This window comes from Accipiter gentilis, chromosome 8, assembly GCF_929443795.1.
Source record: "Accipiter gentilis chromosome 8, bAccGen1.1, whole genome shotgun sequence".
In the NCBI taxonomy this organism is placed as follows: Eukaryota; Metazoa; Chordata; class Aves; order Accipitriformes; family Accipitridae; genus Astur; species Astur gentilis.
The window spans coordinates 12,484,307-12,502,851 of record NC_064887.1 but is presented as its reverse complement, the minus strand read 5'-3'; the positions used below and the strand labels follow the sequence as shown (position 1 = coordinate 12,502,851).

General features: G+C 52.7%; 1 protein-coding gene across 7 annotated transcripts in view; it reads left to right on the top strand.

Moving 5' to 3' along the window:
- ST3GAL3 (ST3 beta-galactoside alpha-2,3-sialyltransferase 3) overlaps positions 1-16,926 on the top strand; it is a 201,313-nt gene extending 184,387 nt beyond the window's left edge. For all 7 annotated transcript variants that reach the window (XM_049807988.1, XM_049807990.1, XM_049807993.1 and 4 more), the window contains one exon: positions 12,543-16,926. In XM_049807988.1, coding sequence (XP_049663945.1) covers positions 12,543-12,632 — 90 coding nt within the window. In that variant the 3' untranslated portion in view covers positions 12,633-16,926. The remainder of the gene's footprint in view (positions 1-12,542) is intronic.
- The last annotated feature ends 1,619 nt before the right edge of the window (positions 16,927-18,545 follow it).

Below are 18,545 nucleotides of genomic sequence, written 5' to 3'. Positions count from 1 at the left end.
CTTAGGACTCTCACAGGCTGCAGGCTGCGTGACCCCAGGCAGACTGAGAGGAGTTGGAAATCAGCGATTAGTCAGCTTGAGAAATGCGAATAGCATGTCTAATTATCAGAATAATGAGGCTTTGGAACAACCTCTTAGCAGAGGCCAAGAGAACAAACTGAGTTTGGGTAAAGACTGTGAGGAGGTCCCCAATATATCAAGGGATTGGACGCTGTGGTCCTGAGGTGCCTTCTGGGCCTCTGGAGGTAGCAAGAAAGTCTGCCTTGCTCAGTGGAATAACCATGGATTTAATCAGTCCTGGCTGGGAAAGTGTTTGCCCATTTACAGGATTTAAAGGGTATGTCCAAAGAGGAAGACTGAATTGAATCACTATGTACAGAGTTGGTGCCTGGCTTATAAAATCTCCAAACAGAAAATAGCTGAGGAATATCATTCTTGCAGTAGTAGAGGAGGTATCACCATTGGTTTGCCCAGTTCTGACTCTTCCCTGGGCATCTGCTTATAACCGCTGCTCGAGACAGGACCCTGAGCTACCCAGGCCCGAGTCTGAGTCAGTACAGCTGGTTCCTTAGTCTTCCAGCAAACACACAACTACACCAAAGTGAAAACGGATGCAGATGCCTGGCTCCAGCGGTGGATACAGAGACTCTTGATGAAAGTTTCAGGAAAAGCTTTTGTCTCTGTAGTGCCACTGTTTGTACTCTGGTGAGTCAGCTGCCTTTGGTGGAGAATCACTCTTGCCCCGTTGTTCCTCCTGTCTCATAAGGGTGTCGGTCCCATTGTCTGCTCTTGGACATGGGGACACTCACAGCGGGTGTCCTGTGCCAAGCCTGTTTTCCAACCTGGTAAATGTCTCTGACCTCAAGGACACCTACACAGGAGCTGACAAGAATGAAGTTGTCTTCCTCTTGATCCTTATATGGATCAATAGGAAAAGTTGGCAAAAAGAGTTGGATGACAGAGTCTCTGGTTGAAGTCACTGGCCCAGATCACTTGGATCTCTGATTCTGGAGCCCAGCACCCTGAGTTGGATGTAGAAGCCAGTGGAAGACAGGAGGGAGTCACTCCTGGACACCTTGTGTGGTCTCAGGAATAAACCTTGCGTGGCACAGGACAGTAGATGAGGATGAACATGTGAAATGCAACCAGTAGGGTCTCCTAGAGAGACCAATTGGTGTCTGGTTTGTCAAGCCTCTGCTGTCTGGAAGCTGTCAGTCATCATGTCCAGGATGTTCTGTACAGAAGTGAGGGAGCGTTGAAAGGTTCTGGTGAAGCCTCACTAATTCAGATGTCATTGGATTTGTTTCTGCAGCCGGGGCTATTGCTGAGAGCTCTGCAGGCCAGTGGAGCTGGTCCTAGGAGGAAGGTTCCTGTTCCACTTGAAGGCTCGTTATCTGATATGTGTCTGCCCATCTAATCCTCACATCCTCACCCACAGGCTCCTCTTACATTTCGCTGCCTTGGTACAAGAAAAGCCATCTGTTCCCGAGTATCAATAATTAATGCTCCTCCTGCTTCTGCCCCTCCCAATATGACAAATTGTTTGTGATATTGTGGAATGTGAAGAGCAGAGAGAGGATTGCATTTCTTTCTCTCCCATTTAATATTAATGGTAGCTGGTAATTGTTAGTCACCTGAGGGTGAAGTTGAAAGGTGAAGGGTGTAATAGTTGGGTTTTGTCTTCTGCAGTTGCCCTCAAAGAACACACAAATGGATATTTGCCCCACTCTACATTGGCAGTGCCCTGCACACCCTGCTTGAAGAGAGAACTGCATGTGGTTTGCAAATCGGGAGGCTGGCCTGCATTGGTATCTTGTGCCAAGCCTTGCCCTTGGCATTGGTGAAAGAAGACTGACCCAGAGCCAAGCTCCACCATTTTTTTTGTCTGTTCCATCTGCTTTGATACCTAAAGGCCCAAAACCATCCACAGCATTTTCCTCAGTGTTACTTTGGACCTCTGGGATTGCGTCTGGGTCTAGTTCTTCCTGGTCCTCCTCTACATTTCAACCTCTAAAGGAGACACTAAAGCAGGCTATGCCTTGAAATTACGCAGGTATCGTCTTTGTCCTCTGTCTGGCCTGCAGACCCATGGAGGCTGGAGTACTCATTCCCGGACAAGGGAGTGGAACGGGTTTGCTTAACATAGCAGCATCACAGCACTGAAACAACTGCCATGGGATGCAGCTGTTCCACCATAACAAACATCCCAGGCAGGAACCCCTGCAGTTTGACAAGGCTTTGGTGGGGCAGAACCTCTATTTCTGAAGTTGAAATCTTTTCCCTGACTGCCAGGCTCCTCCAGTCTGAATAACCAAAAATCTGCAGTGTTTAAGCCTGGAGAGCAGCTGCAGGGAAGCACTCCAGCTCCACCCTGAAACCATCACTGTCTTTACAGAGAGAATGTAAACACCAGCAGTGTCCTGGGTCTGGAGGTGCCACATGTGTGTCTGTGGCTCATGGGAGCCTCCCTGGGAACATCCATTGAGCCCCTTCCCTTGCCTGGTGTCCACAGGGGCAAAGGGCCTGCCAGCGAGCATGCACCCTCTCAGCAAGGTGTGTCACTGATTTACACTTGAGGCCTGCTTGACATCTCTCTGGACACTCTTGAAACTGTGTGACTCATCTCCAAGGAATTTGTTCTGATTACATAAAAAAAAAGCCAGCAAAATGCACTTTCTTGCTCAGAGCTGGGCGGAGATGCCTCTCCCATGCCAAGACTGAGGTGATAAAATCTCTGTGGAAATGAATGTGATTTTTCCTGTTGCTCTGTGGGACTGGTGGCTGAATTTCCAAGAGGAGAAACAGGCAGACCCAGTGTATAGTTTTGCTTAGTCTTTGCTTTCCCTGCGGGGGGGTAAAAGCCCTTGAGGTCCAAGATTGTGCTGATGTTGCTACCACAGAAGGCAGCTGCCTCTGCTGCCTCTTCCAGTATCTCCGACTCCTGAGGGCTGGGCGGAGATTTACTGCCCCATAATGGGCAGTAAATGCCCCAGAGGCAGATGCTCTGGAACTTCATCGGTGTTACCAGTCAAGGGGAAGTATATGGTCTTGGGACTCTGGTCAGTAGCATGGCTGCAAAACACATATGGATTCTTCTGTGCTTGTGAATGTTCATGAGAGTAAATTTCTCCAGTTTAGTCCTGGACAGCTTCCTTACCCTCTGTCCTGGGTAGCTCAGTGTATTCCAGCCACGGTACATCCAGGCAGACCTGGTGGAGAGGACCCTTTTCTGTTCATAAGTGTGCTCTGGAGAGCTGAAAGCCCACTGGTGCAGTGCTTTCAGTTTCAGGCTGTGAGCTGGAAGATCAATGCTTGCAGGGCAAAATCGCCCCTCGATCCCAGCTCTGCTGCCCAGCACCTTCTCCCCTCATCTCTCATCTTCTCCCCATCAGGGCCAGGGGTGCAGAGTCCCTGGCCTGCACTCCAGCAGGGGGGTTCTGGGTGCTATGAAGGCAGCCTACTAGTCCCTGGTCTGTTACTGGGAGATGGCTGCCCAATAGACCCAGTGCTGTTGTGTAAACTCTCATCAGTGATTTTTCAGCTCTGATCCCGTCTCTTTGTTTTAACTTAGAAATTGCAGAATGTCCAAGTGTGTCATCCCCCTCCAGTCACTATTTTCCCTATTCCCAGTAACTTTGCAACAGCTTTCAACCCTTGGCTGCTTCCAGGAATGCTGTACCGAAAATGATTGAGTCCTTGCCAAGGTGTCTGCTCACTTGTTTCTGTTTTTGTGGCAGTGAGTCCATCAGAGCTGAATTTTGATAGTTTATTGTATTTTTATTTCTTGCTCAGGTCTTGTAATGCTTCCTGCCCAAGCACTCCATGAAAGTGTATTTTTATCACAGGTCTCTGTCTTCTGTTAATGCAGAAGTGTCAGATCCACTGGAAACATAGCAAAAGAAACATGGAAATGGAGGTGAGGAAAAAGGGAATAATTTTAAAATAGAGTGAAGGCTTTTCTGGATAAAAAAATTAATGTACCTGCCTGTAAGGATTACAACAGACCTTCACTGCTAATGGCAAAACAGGCTAGTGTTTCAGGCAGAAATTGTTTCAGGATGGGAAGGTGACAGTGTTTAGAATAGTGAAAACATGAGTTGATGAAACTGAGACAGCAGGAGGCTGTGCTAAATCATGGGAAGGAAGCACAAGACTGGCTCCCAGTATTCCTCCTCCACCTGCCCTGCCCTAGCACACAGCCGTCCCCAACCTCGCAGTCCAGAGGCCGGCTTCAGTCTCCTGGTCATTTCTTGCAGGAGCAAGAATGCGAGCAAGGAGTCACCTCAGATGCCACAGAGGGGACGCCCCGAGGTGTCTTCTCAGCAGCTGGCTGCAGACTGCCTCACACACTTGCAGTTGGTAAAAACGGAGAATGTGTGGTTAAAAGCCACCCTTATCCATCCAGAGCCCCTCTGTGGGATTTGTGTCGCTCGGTGGAGCTGCTGACTCGTCTCCCTTTTGCTGTGGAAGCAGATCAAGCGCCAGCGCCGATGTTGTTGGAGGTGTCAGCTCCTTTGATACAGCTGTGCCCGGCACTTCAGTGACTTGCTGCCTGACCCGAGGGGGAGGTGGTGCGACTGCCTTTGATGGCTTCTTTCTGATCATTGGCTCCGCTTCCCCAGCAGGTCTTTGTGGGATGCTGGAGGACACCATCTTGTAACACTTCTTATTCAGCCTGTGTAAGGGCTGTCACAAGGGCCAGGGGAGGTGGCCTGCAGCACGCAGTGACACACAGCTTTGTCTCTGTCTCTCCCCGCCAGCAGCTACCTCTCAGAATAATCCGCAAACATCAAGTTTGGAGTCTCGGCCCATAAAGACACAAACAATAGTGCTTTATCATCATCTGGGCTCTCTCTGTGAAGCCGTCCTTTGCATTTTAAATCAACACAAGTTGCTTGGGAGGGGGTGGTTGGGCTGCTTCAGGCCTCCAAGTACCTTAAAGTTTGCGGTAGCCAACAAGAAGAACAAAACTCCTTTGAAAGCCGGGCAGATGTCTAGCCTGGTGATTTATAGACTAAAAACACAGCTATTCGAGCCTGGCTGATGAATTGCAATTGGAGTACACAGAATGGTGCAGACTGAAATGGAGGTCAGCTTTGGAGAGGGAGGTTAGGGGCTGGGGCAGGGGGACCTCTGAAAGGGCAGTGCTTTTTCTTGGGGCCAGCAGTGATGACTGATGAGGTTTATACATTTTTGTCTTTGTTTAAAAGCCACCTGTTTGACAGCATTTTGGCTGAACGAAGGCCTCACATGCTGTGCCTGTGCATAAGGACTGTGTGTCTATGGAGTAGAAATCCAGAAAAGATTGATGGAATAGCAGTCACAACCAGAGCACAGGTATTGTCTCTTTCAGTAGGACAGAAGTACGGTAACACTCGTGGGGTACCACAGCGCACTAATAACAGCAAGGAAGGTAAGGCTGTAGGATGGGCAAAAAAACCTAGGATCTGGACAAGATCTCTGTAGGAAAAGACAGTAAAAGATCTACAGGGATGTGCTAGAGCCCAGCTGCTGACCCCAACATTGAACACAGACCTCTGGAGGGGTGCTAGGTACCACCAGAAATTGCACTGTCACAGATGTACAGTAGGAACCAGTAGTACTGTCAAGGGGAGAGCCCAGGCATTCCCAGATGCAGTAGCTAGCACAGTTCTTCTCACCAACTGTGAGGGCACAAGAAGAGCTGGTGGCCTTTCAGAGCTGTTTTTACCAGGCATGAAGACCTTGCAGAGGGACATTTTAGGAAATAGCATTTGATCAAGTGCCTTCATGGTTAAATTAAATGGAAAGGCAACAGAAGGATGTTTTAACTCAGATTTTTCTTCCAAAAGGAGGGAGCTTGATAAGCAGGGCTATACCCCCACTGTGGGGTGGTACTCAGCAGTACTGGTGGGGTGCTCAGTGAAATTGGGAGGTGTGTGCAGACTCTGACCTCCCTGAATTTAGGCTTAGACTAGGAGAATGGGCTACCAAAAGCAGATGCACTGAAGAACTCACGGACTTATCATAGACTTGGAATCTTTTTTGTGAAAAGTGCAAAAATTATCTTCAGTTCATGTTTGCAGCAAGGGGGGAACTGGCAGGGAAAGGCTGTAGGCATAACTTCATAAATAACTGCTTCGAAGGTGGTGTTAGAAGTAACAGAGAAGTGGGGGAGAGCATCAGGAGACTTCACCCCTGATGGTTGGAATGGACAGAGATAAAGGGGAAACTGGCAAAAGTCAAGTTGAATTAGATCTTGCAAAGGAAAGTAAACAAACACTGGACAGTCCCACTGCCAAACAAATAATATGGAAACAAGGAAAGAATTACCAGGGCTTTAGCATCCAGGGAGGTGAAGGAAGCAGAAGTCGTAGGAATTAAGGAGCCAAAATGGGAACCACATGAATGAATATATTACCTCCATAAGGGTGATGTGATGAATGTGAGGGAAAGCGTGGCTTTTGGTGAGAAATTCATAGAAACAGAAAATTACCAGGTCAGCAGCGAAAGGCAAAAGCCATTGAAGCTAATGCACTAGGTGTGAGAGCCTGAGATCTCTGTTCCAGCTGCTGCACTGTTGAGCCAATTAAGCTGCAAGTCCAGAGGAAAAGGTCCTCAATAAATCTTATCAGGTTACATGTGGTTCCACAGGATTAGATTGTAGTGGACATAATACCTCTTCTTCCTTTCTTTTTTGGGGGGATGGGAGCGAGGCAAGGAAAATAATCTTGTCAAATTCAGACCTCTTAATCTGACCTCAGAGGTACTATTTAGAACTTCAGAGCAAAGTTTAAATGAAAGAATAATTAAATCCTGAAAGAAAACACAACATGGATTTACCAAAGGCAGGTTACAAAAACTAATTTAATATCTTTATTTGATTAAAAAAAAAAATCATTCTGGGGACAGAGGAAGTTTGGTAGCCCAGTCTGTCTGAAGTTCACTTAGGCGTGCAATACTGTGCCATGTGAGATATTATTAGTTAAGCTTCAGAAGCTACGGTTTGGTGCAACACCTGTATGTGAATAGTCTCTCGAAAGAAGAACACAAAGAGCAGCTCTGAGCGGACGGCTGGGAGTTTCCACAGGAGGTCATGTTTAGTGTTTGCTTTAATGATTTTTGGCACAGAAGGCAATGGTGTGCAAGTGGAATTTGTGATGAGACAAAACCAGGTGTGGTCAATACAAGGGAGGATCAGAAGACCATGAACACCTTGAGAACAGGGGTAAACTGGGTGGCATGAAACCTAAGAGTATGAATGGAAGGTCATGCTGTTTGGGGCAATACCAGAAATTTTGACTTTAAGCTGGGATAGCATTATTTGGCAATGGTGGAGAAGGAAAGTGCTTAGATAGGTACAAATAAATCACGGGATAATTCAGGATGCCAGGCTGTTACTGTGGGAAAAAAAGGCAAATACAGCTCTGGAAAGACTAGAGAAAAGGACTCTCGGAGAGAGAGAAAATTGTCTCTGCATGAGGCAATGGTGAGCCTTTTTTCTGGTTCACGAGAAGTAAATTTGGGGTAAATAGGGACAGAGGGAGCTACTACACTTCTGGGAAATTTCCCAGTTTTCATAGGGGAAATGAACAGCCTGTTTTGGTAGAAGGAGGGCATGGCTTGTTTAGCTTGGTAAAATGAAGACTGAGAAGAGATGCAATTGCTCTCTCTGGATGTATTAAGAATAAGCAGGAGCTAAAAGAGCTGTTCAAATTTTCAGGTTGGTATAAGAATGACTGGGCATAAAGGAGCTGTGAGTAAATTTCCTAAACATGAAAAAAGGAGGGTGCCCAGCCCTCCCTTTTGTTTCAGTACTTGTGACCGCCAAGGGGGTGCAGGCGGATGGGGCAGTCTGGGGTGATGGACTGAGGAGGGCGCAACAGGTCCTGAGGTCACGGGAGGTGCACTGGGAGGTGAAACTGCTGCTTGGGTGGCCACAAAACACCTAGTGTGCGTGGTCACCATGCCGGGACCAGAGCAAGGGCGTGGGCACAGCAGAATCGTGAAAAGTAGGCAGCTCTAGAGACAAGGCAGTGGAGGTTTTAGGCAGAGATAAATTGGCACTGGAGGAGACTGGAAACAGACTGCTACCACTGAAGTAGCACTTCTTGCTGCTGCTGTGATTTCTGTGTAGGTTTTGAGGGAGAAATGCTGCTGACCTGCAGAAATACAGAGGATGTAACAGAACTGAGAAACCTCCTGCTTTACAACTTTCTGTTTTTCTTGAATGCGTTCCTCATTGACTTCACTCTCTCTGATTAAATCTTCCTGTATTTCAAGATATTGCAATATACGTGATATGACTAATGTGCTCTGAAGCTGAGGCATTCCCTGATTGTAATTGATTACAGATGGGGAGCTTACCTTCCTTCCTCCTGGGTTGGTCTCTGAAACACTTTCCTAGTCTTAAAATATTCTACTTGCCTTCTCTTGAAGGGACAAAGAATGTTGTGTGCTTCCTCATGGAACTGTCAAGAAAAAAAGAACAGGTGGTTTGGGGCTGCTGCATTTGCATAACCCTGAAAGGTGGCTTTAACTGATGATAAATTTTGATCTAACAACTGTGACCAAATGATCAGACCCACTGCCACCTCTCTGGGATGGACAGCCATAACAGTGCATGTGCTTGCAGAGCAAGTCTCCTCCTGCTGCTTCTCTCTCTCTGCTGAAAAGAGCAAACATTCGCTACTCAGAGAAAGACCCAAAGCAAAGGAAATCCCAGCCTGATCCCCAAAGAACAAGAAGGGCTCTGGAGCCTCCTGCGACGTTCCTATTGGAACTCCCAGAAGTTCATTACTCTGGCTGTGGGCTCAGACAAGCAGCCCCTTTGTTTGCACAAGTGGAAGCTGTACCGACGCCTGCTCGATGCGAGCGGCGGAGCAGGGAGAGGGCAGAGCCAGTCTGCCAGGTTGCAGGAGCAGCAGTGGCGGTGACGTGCAGGGACAAGAGGGTGGAGGTGGCAGTGAATGCTCCGAGCTGCTCTGCTGCTGTCTGGAGGTGCGGATTCACGAGAGAAGAGCTGGAATTTTCTGCTTGCGATGCTGAGGTTTAGCTTCAGGACTTGGGGCAGGAGGTTTGTGAATGTGAACAATCCCACGTACAGGAATAGGAAATGAGGCAGTAATGGCTCGGTGTGCACGGGAAGAAGGTCAAAGCAGTCAGAAGGGACAGTGAGCGTCTTGCCAGCGCAGCCAAAGTGCATCCAGCATCCGCGGGCAGGAAAAGGCTTCTTTGCAGGAGTAGCGGGAATAAACCACCAGCACTGCAGCTGCTTCAGGTAATCATCCTCCAGGCACAGGTCCTGCTCACAATCCTCTGCTTAAAATGTCAAAATGAGCACTCTGACAGCACAACCCTGTCTGTGGGGACGCAGGTGGCCAGACCGTTGCCTCTTTCTTATCATCCTGATGCAGCTCAGGACACTGCGTCAGCTGAAAGATTTCCAGGACAACTTGCCTGCAGGCTTGGTTAACCTCAGCATACCCAGTGAGGGGTGGCAAAAGAGAACTTCCCCTTACAACAGCCACAATGTGGTCCTGGCCCCAAAGCAAACCTGAGCCTGCCAAGACCTGGCTTTTCACAAGACCCTGTAGCCAGCTCACAGAGCCCTCTCGCCTGCCAAGTCCTGCTGGCAGCGTGTGCTACCCAGGCTGTGCTATCCAGGGTGCTATTTAGGGTGTATACACCCTAAAACCTGCTGGAGTTTAGGGTGTATTTTGTTGCCTTTCCCCTGTTGGGGCAATGGGAGTGAGGTGCCTGCCTCTCTCTGGCATTTTTGAGAATTCTGCTCCGGCTCTTCTCCCCACTGCTGCTGCTGGTGCTGGAATGCAACTTCCTTCGCCTGATTAGCTCTGTCTGTCAGTGGGGTGAGTCCCTCTCCTGTAATCAGTAACTGGAGCTGGTGTTGAAGACATGCCTCATCCCCCCTGCCTGCATTGCTGTCGGGTGTGGGGGGAGCAGAACCACACTGAGCGCCTTGCTAGTGCTCTTTGGGAGGGACGAAAGCCCATCCTCACCAGGGAATCCTTTTCCTCTGTGGTCTTACATTCAGCCACAAAACATTTGAAAGTACTGCCCTGGATACCACTAAGATTCATGGATCAAATGGGAGGCTGAATTCCCTTACACGTGACTTTCTGCTTGGAGAGAGGAGTTTGTTGCAGTGCCCAGGGTATAGAGCAGCCTGGATGCTGAACAGCCAGAGGTTTATAGGTCTTGCCAGCAGCCCTGCAGTAGGTGCTGGAGCCAGACCTAGCTGTAATGTGAGAGATTGCAACTGTATCACCCAAAGTTTTATTATCCACCTCCTGTACTTAAATTCCTGCTCCACTTGCACCTTTCACAAAGCAGATTTCCTCTTGCCATCAGATAAGGCACTTGAATGTGGCCTGAGGTGACGTTTTAGGTGGTTTGAGTTTGCCTGGAAGTGGCTGCTTCCCCAGTTACCGAGGGACGCAAGCAGGTTGCCCTGGGTGAAACCGGTTGGCTTCTCATACTGTTTGATGAGGCTGAAAGACGTGAAGGAGGGATCAGATTGTGCTATGACGTATCAGGCACATCAGGCTCTCTGGTGCTCCAGATAGGCTTTGAACAACAAGCCCAGCCAGATGTAAGTAAATGCATTGAGACCTGGTGTTCCCAGCGTGGCCTCTGTGCCAGCAGACAGCTGCTCACTGCCTGTTGGCAGGAGCACACACGCACACTTGGCTGCCTCTGCCAGTGCCGTGCATTCCTAGCAAGGGGCTGTGTTGTCAGAAGAGGCACTGCTGCGTGGTGGGGGCCAAGCCCGGGACCCCCAGCTGACATGCCACATGTGGGACTGTTTCCAGCACATTGGGGGATCCTGGCTTTCTGGCTCCAAGTGACAGGCACACACAGCCCTGTTCTCCCAGCTCCCTCTGCTCTGCACCACCATCGCTTCCACTGCTGCTTTCTGAAATTCCTGCTTTTTTCCTTTTACGAGCCAGCTTTCTTCCCAGTGCCAGTTTTCAGTTTCTGCTTTTATGCTAGCAGAAGCCAAGCACTGAGTTGTTTCTGCACAGCATCTTTTCGGTTTAGAGATGGGGTCTTCCGCATTTTCAGAGTCCCAAAGAGCACCAGCACAGTTTACCACATGTGGCCCTGTTGTTGCCAGTGCTGGTGCACCCTTTGCAGCATTCAGGTAACAGTGTCAGTGGAAGCAGAGGAACTCAAAGACTTCTTCTGAACACAGGTTACAACATAAGACCTGCCTGAACTTTCCTTAGCAGCTTTAACTGTCGTCATTCCTGTGCACTGAGGAGATGGAAGTGGCTTGTAAATGCATAGTAGCAGCAAGAGAGGTATTTCCAAATGTGCTGGTGATCTAGAGAGGGACCTCCAGTCCCTTGGACCTCTTGGCAGCAGGCTGCACACCGTGACCAGGGCTGTCAGTGCTGCACAGCAGTCGTGGCTGAGAGCTGCTCGCCCTGGACAGGACAGGACAGGACAGGACAAGCAGCAGATGACAGGAGAGCCACGTGCACCTTGTGTGTGATGGGTACAACCAGTGCTTTGCAGGCAGGTGCCCATGGTTTTGCAGTGGGTAAACTGGGTTTAGATACCTATGACAGAGTGCCCTCAGAGGGCTTGTTGGGCTGGCGCTTTGTTGGTTTGAGGCCATTTCAGGGAGGCTCCTGTAGACTGATTTTATCATGGTCCAGATCTTATTTAGAGCTCAGGTTACCTGCTGGCCAGAGCACTGTGCTGGAGAACTGGATTCATTTACTGGGATTCTCGTCCTGTTTGGCGATACTGGGGAAAGTTGCTTTTCCCTGCTGTGCCTTGGTCTCCCCAGGGAGACAAACCACTTACTACTTTCATTAATGCATGCCCGCATTAAGTGCAGGGGGGTGATGGCAGATGCTGTGATCACAGCTAAAGCCTGCTGCAGGGAACACATCTGGGTGGGCTGACACCAGCTATAGCAATCACTCACTGCCCTGAAATGCCTGGCTGGGAGATGTGACCGTTTCATCCTTCTCATTGTGTTAGTGTAACCTTTAGCATGTGATTTCCTCTTGATAGGGCTACCAGAAGGCAAGAGCCGGCCTTGATGGGGCTGGTCTTGGGGCTTTTCAGCTGCATGCACCCCCACGCATTCCCCAGAGACCTCCCTTGGCAGGAAGCTGTGTACAAACGTGTCCTGCCACCGTGTTCTCTGCCAGCTCTGTTCCCCGCCATACATCACCATTAATTCTGCGCTCTTGGACTCTTGTGTGCGGTGGCTTGGGAGGGCACTGTAACCAGCTACATCTGCCCAAGGTAACTGGTTTGCCCCGATCTCACCGTGCCAAAAAAACTTCACGCAGCCCACGGCAAGACCTCCTACCTCAGGTACACGGGTCTGCCCCTGCTGGCTGCATCGGCTTTAGATAAGAGAAGGCCCTTGGTCTGCAAGGGCTCTTCTGGTCTGCAGCGGGGTCTGTCTCCTTGGCAGAACCCGCTGCCCTGCCCCAGCTGGAGTCTCCCGCAACGTGGGGGACGGGAGCATGCTTGGCTAGGATAGCTGCTGACCTCCTGTCTCTCCCATTTCCTTCCAGTCCTGGACGCACAACATCCAGCGGGAGAAGGAGTTCCTGCGGAAGCTGGTGAAAGCCCGAGTTATCACTGACCTAACTAGTGGGATTTGAGTGGCTGCAGCCACTGCCTCCAAGGGAGGAAACGAAGACGCACGCTGCAGCTCTGGGAGCAGGCACTGGCAGCCCCCCGCAAGAATCCCACCTCACTGAAGACACAAAGAGATGCCCAGGTGCTCTGGGAAGACCCTCTTGCGTTGCCAGTTTGCACGAGGGTTGCATCTGCTGCCTCCAGGCCTAGAGCTGACAGGAGGTGGGCAAGGGGCTGAGTGGGCAGTTCTTGAACTCTGCATTGCAGACGGATCTTCTGTGTCCTGAATTAAACAGGAAAGACTCAGGAGAGAGAAGAAAGGTTTGTGAATAAAACAATTTGTGCCAAATGGGAGGTGATGCTGCCCCGAGGCAGCAATGCCTGAATGTACAAAGTATTATTTTTTAAAAGAAACTCTGCTGGAATCATACTAGAAATACCAAGTGCAAGGCAAAGTCTGCTTGTGCACAGCCCTGCGAAAAGCCCGGCCTCTCCATGCTCCATCTGCGTTGTCACCGGCCTCAGACCTTTCCCCAGGAAAACAAATCCGTCCAAAACTTCGGTGTTGCTGGTGCTGCTATAATTCGAAGGGAGAATAATGGCTTTCCCTCGTTCTCCACTTGGAGCTTCTGGATGGAGATGAGCACGGGTTTGTTTTTCTGCACTTTTCCTTGCTTCCTGCGTAGAGGCGGCCACTTAGTTGGCTGCCTTTTCCATAGCCATTTGCCCTGCTCTGCCTCTGCCCTGACCCCAAGGTGGAGCAGGGAGCGAATGGCTTTCTCTGCCTGCAGCAGACCCTCCCCACCTTCCTGCCTGTCATGGCACTGAGGAGCCTGCCTCGTTGTGCTCAAGGCTTTCAGGCCTCTTGGTTTGTGCCTGCTGTGCAGGGCCCCCATGGAGTCCGTGCAGATTGGTGTCACCGTTTCTGGACAGCATCTCGCTTTATTTTTGTGTGGGAAATGCGTAATTTATTCTTTGGAAGGAGGTCAGATCTTGCGCAGGGATCTGAAGCTTTACAGTTTGAGAGCAGGCCGCCGAAGATGTTTATGTTCAAGACTCGATCATGTTCCCTATTTAAGCGACGTGTGACCTCAGTGATGATGGAGCCTGCTGGCACAGATGGATGCCTGCTGGGAACCCTCACTCTCTGCTCAGCCCCTGCTCACTTCGTTTCCAAGCTCCTCCTGTGCTGCTCTAGCACTGCTGCTCCTCCTGCTCTCAGGAGTGCATCCCTTCCTTTGCCGTCTTGGTCCCGAGATGCAGTATTTGCACATTTGATTTGTATACGTATTTCAGAGGAGCTGAAATAAACTGAGCAACGTAGCTGAGTGTGAGGACAGCAGGGTGGTCTCATCCACCTGGAGAGCGTGGGCAGAAGGGGGATTGCCAGGGGAATGGTTACAGGTGGAAATCGGCTCGCACACTCTCCTAGCATAGAGCGTGCTGACTGCACCCATGGGCACTGTCCGGAGCCAAGTCCCTGTGTGTTGAGGCACCAGCGTGCAGCCAGCCGGTGCTGAGGTCAGCGGAGGGAGATCCCGGAGAGATGCTGGCTGGGCTCATGGTCCTGGCGCTGCATCTGACATAGCCCAAGGATTGCAGTCTGCCTTGCTCTGACCTCAAAGGAGAACTTGGCCCGAACATGGCCCTAACATGGACAAGGGATGCTCAGAGCAGGGCTCGCATGGTTCCCCTGGGCTGCCTCTGCTCCTGCTGACTTGCAGGGGGCTGTGGCTCTGGTGCTGAGACCCCAGAGGGGACGTGCAGGAGGGGCAGGCAGTGACTCAGGTGTGAGGCAGAGGAGCAAACTGTATGGAATGGTTTGAGACCAGGCAGCAGGCAGAGGCAGCTCTCAGGACATGGTGCTGGGTGCTGCCCACAGACCAGCGTGCAATGTGACCCTCAGGAGCCTCTCCTGTGTGGTGTGCCCATAGCCAAGGAGCTTGCTCAGGGACAAGTCCTGTCCAGCTTCTGGTCATGGCTGCTGCTTGCCTGCCCCTTCCAGGCTGCAGAAGACAGATGCTGGGAGGCTCTCCCTTTCCTCCTTCCCATGTCCTTTCTGCTGTCCCTCTGGCTTCCCAGCCAGGTGGTCCCTGCTCCCCCTGGTCCATGGCTCCCCCCCAGGGTGCTCTGTGAAGTTTCCAGCTTGGAGAGCTGAGGTTTCCAGCAGGTTTTTGAGCATATGCTGTGGCAGATACTCCTTTGAATCTCATCCCCCAATTTGTTTTTCCTGCTCAAGGAGCCCAGGGGACTGGATTTCCATGGCTCTTGCCAGGCGGCACTCCCTTTGCAGTTCCTGTGTGTCAGCGTGGACCTGGGACCGTCGTCCGTAGAGTCCCTGCCACGATGGCAGTGGGGGTGCCTGGGCTGGACCTGGCCAAGATTGTGGCTGGGGAAGGGTGGACATCTGCCCTCCACCTTGGTGCCTGAACTGGGTTTTTAACCAGCTGCTGTGGGAGCCCCGGGACAGTGATGGGGTGATGAGCTGCATCCATACGCTACAGTGAGCTGAGATGCCAGAGAGCAGGTGGCTGAAGCTAGGAGGAGGAGGAGGGGGGTGAAGAGCCTTCGGTGTCCGTGCTGGGCTCTTCTCCCCCCCCCTCCCCCCCGGGTGAAGCACCGCAACGGAGGCTTGTGATGGCATTAATTTGATTTAGTCTGCTTTATTGAACACTACAACGCTACAGGGCACCTTTATCTTCCAGTTCACTGGCTCCAGGTCCAAGGAGAGAGCATGGCCACTGCTCTGCTTTCCCTTGTGTCCCAGCTCCCTACCACGGCCAGGGACAGGTCCTGATGGGAAGCTGTCCCTGCAGTCCAGGGAGGTGACTCCAAGCCCTTCCCTGCACCTTAGTGGGGGTCTCCAGGCAAAAGTGCCCAGGCTGAATAGATGAGCACATGGCCCAGGGTGACAGTGGTGGGTCAGGACTGCAAGTAGAAGGAAAGAGAGGATGGGGGGTTATTTGGGGGCCAAAGGCTCCCCTCTAACTCACTGTCCCATTTGACAGCGGTGGGGCAAGCACACCCACAGAGCAGCCCTATGGCCGGGCAATGGGGGCGTGCACCCCAGCCCCGGGAGCAGCACTCAGCGCTGGGTTTCGTTCCTGGATGCCGTTCCTTTGGCTGCCTCCCCATGTGCACCTGCAGCCACCTCCCGCCCTCCGAAACGCTGCAGTCCTGCCAGCTCAGAGCGGTGCGCGCAGGTCAGAGCAGGGTCAGTGGGACGGATGTGAGTCTTGGCCTCTCCCTCGCAGTGACTCACCTTTTCAGCTCAGAAGGGAGAGCCCAGGGGAATTCTCCACAGCCTAAATATAGAGCGGGGTTGCCTGGCGCCTCTGACGCGCTGTGGTGCAGAAAGGCCACTTGGGTGGCAGGGAACCTGCTTAGAGAGAGGCCGGGGGAGTGCAGGGAGGTTGGGGAGCCAGCTACCGCAGCGGGGTTTTGCTCCAGCTGGTGCAGAGAGCAGGTCTGGGGAGCTGCAGGCCAGCCAGCGCATGCTGCTCCGGGGGAGAGCAGCTGCCAGAGAGCTGCTGCTGCGCTGACCACACCATGAGCACAGGCTGCTCATGCATTTGTGGTGTACAGCCCTCCTCAGAGCCCACCACCCTGGCGTCGGGCTCCCTGCACCAGCTCACCCTGTTAGGGCTGTCTGTGCTGTGGCCTCAAGCTCACACGTGCCAAACGGAGGCACCGTGGCCAGGGAGCATGAGCCAGCCATGGGATCCTCTGTGGCCCAGCATCCCTCAGCCCAGCATCTCTGGGCTTCCAGCATCTGCCTTTCCTGGGAAGGAGCAGCAGGGAGGCCCGGCCGTGCTGCTTTACCCCTCGGTGTGGGCGCTTCTGGGAGAGGGGGAAGGTGTCAGGACAGGGCTGTCCGTCTGTCTGTAGCGAACAGGGGCAGGCAGCCTGGGTACAGGCAGCAGCAGGGATGGGCAAGGGCTTCCAGACTGCCTGGCCGCCACGCTGAGCTCCACCGGCACCAGCACAGCACGTGCCATCAGGCCAAGCGTGTATCACATGCAGTATTACGAGATGCGTCCTTCGGTGCGGGTGACCCGGCTACTACCCAGCCCCTCCGGGCACTGGCTCCTTGCACAGCCTGCACAGGGACTCGCTCCAAAGGCCAGTGCGCTCGCCGGTACTGTACCAAGCCGAGATGCAAGAACTCAGTGAGTTTTTAAAATTAGTTTTAGTTTCTCCGATTTTTTTTAATTTCCCCTGTAGGCAGGGAGGGCAAGAGTCTTGCAGGCTCCTCCAAGCCAGCTTATGTCACATCAATTCAGTCATATCACAGAAGCAATAAAGCTATCAAACAAGCTTGGCTGGCCTCTTTCTTCTGCTGCCTTTGGCCTTTCTTAGGGGAGGCAGAGGGATTCCCCTGCTCGGGCTGTCCCCAGCCTGGTTTCACAGCTGATTCCTCCAGCACAGTAACCCAGAGGCAGCTGCCGGGAGCTGCAGTTGGCCAACACCACTGGCCTGGTGCTGGGGACAGGAGAGGGCTGTGCTCCTCCTTGCAGGTGACCTGAGGGGTGGGAGAGGGGTTTGCGGGTTGGGCGAATGTCATGTCAGAGGGCAGAGGGGTGGGGGCTTGTCCTGCCCGGGACGGGCTGCCTGCGACTCTGCCCGCTCTCTCAGGGACTCCTTGCCAGCGGGCTGGCTTTCCGCTGAGGGTCACGGCAGCAATTGGGCTGGGTGCGGCCCCAACAAAGGCAGGTGTCCGGCCAAGTGACCTTCTCACCGCAGCGTCCAGGAAGGAAGCATTTTAGGAAGCCGGGGGCTGAGGCTGTGACTGGCTCCGACACCTGCCAGGTCCCAGCAGGAGGAGCGTAACTCCTACGGCAAACTCCGGCGATGCCACGGGGCTTCCGGAGCCACAGGACGAGTCAGGGACAGTCCCATCACCCGGGGGAATGGGGTGGCTGCTTCCAGGTGGGTGACCGGTCTGCCAGAGCCGCCAGCTCCTAAATGCAAGGGGTGGCTTCTTGCCAGCACCGATGGGACGCTGCAGAGGCAACCGCCCAGCCCTCCCCGGTGTGTGGCTGCAAGTTCCAGATCCCTCCCAGAGAGGAAATGCTGGAGCTGCTCAAACCCTCCTTCATGCCCTCCTCTCTTCCCAGCCGTTAAAGAGCAGGCTCACCGCTGCCATCGGGCTGGGCCAGCCCCAGGGGTGGCCCATGCCCTGGCCTGGCCTTGGGAGGGCTCTGGAGGGGGAGAGTACACAGCCTGGGACTGGGGCACATGGGGACGGCCCGTGGGACGTTCAGGTCAGCAGAGACAAGGACACTTGTTCTGGAGCAGGTGTCCCCAAAGGAGCCGTGTCACTGCTGAGATGGGGACGGTGCAACCGGTTGGTCCGTCTGCATCACAGCTGTCTCCCACGTGTTTTGTCACACCAAGCCACAGCCTCACACAGGCACAGCAGCAGCCATGGCGTGCTTGGTCCTACCATCTGAGTGGACGACATCACCTCCATCCCGCCTCACGCAAGGGTGGCACCTTCAGGGACAGATGTCACAGCGGGCCCTGGCCCCGCAAGGCTCATTCCAGACCAGACAAGGGACACGGGGACATCCCAGCCCTGGGGGTGCAGGAGCACAGGCTGATGCAGGTGGTGCCTTGGGAGGCATCAAGCCAGCTGCTGCCAGCGGCAGCCAGGGAGCAGGTCACCCATCTGTCTGGAGACCTGTGGGGCTGGGGACCCTGCCCTGCACCCCAGCACCCTGTGGGGCCCGGCCCACGCTCAGCACTCCCCAGGGCAGAGCCGATACTTGTGAGAGCCCAAGGGGAGAGAGCAGTGCCCGGATTCAGGCACAGCACTGGGCTGTGCCACCTCCTGCCACTGTGATCTTGGGTAGACAGGGAGGAGGTGCCTCTGGCAGGACATCAGTGGGGCTGACAGCAGCAGCGGGGTCACATCTCCCAGGGGCAGGGGCAGA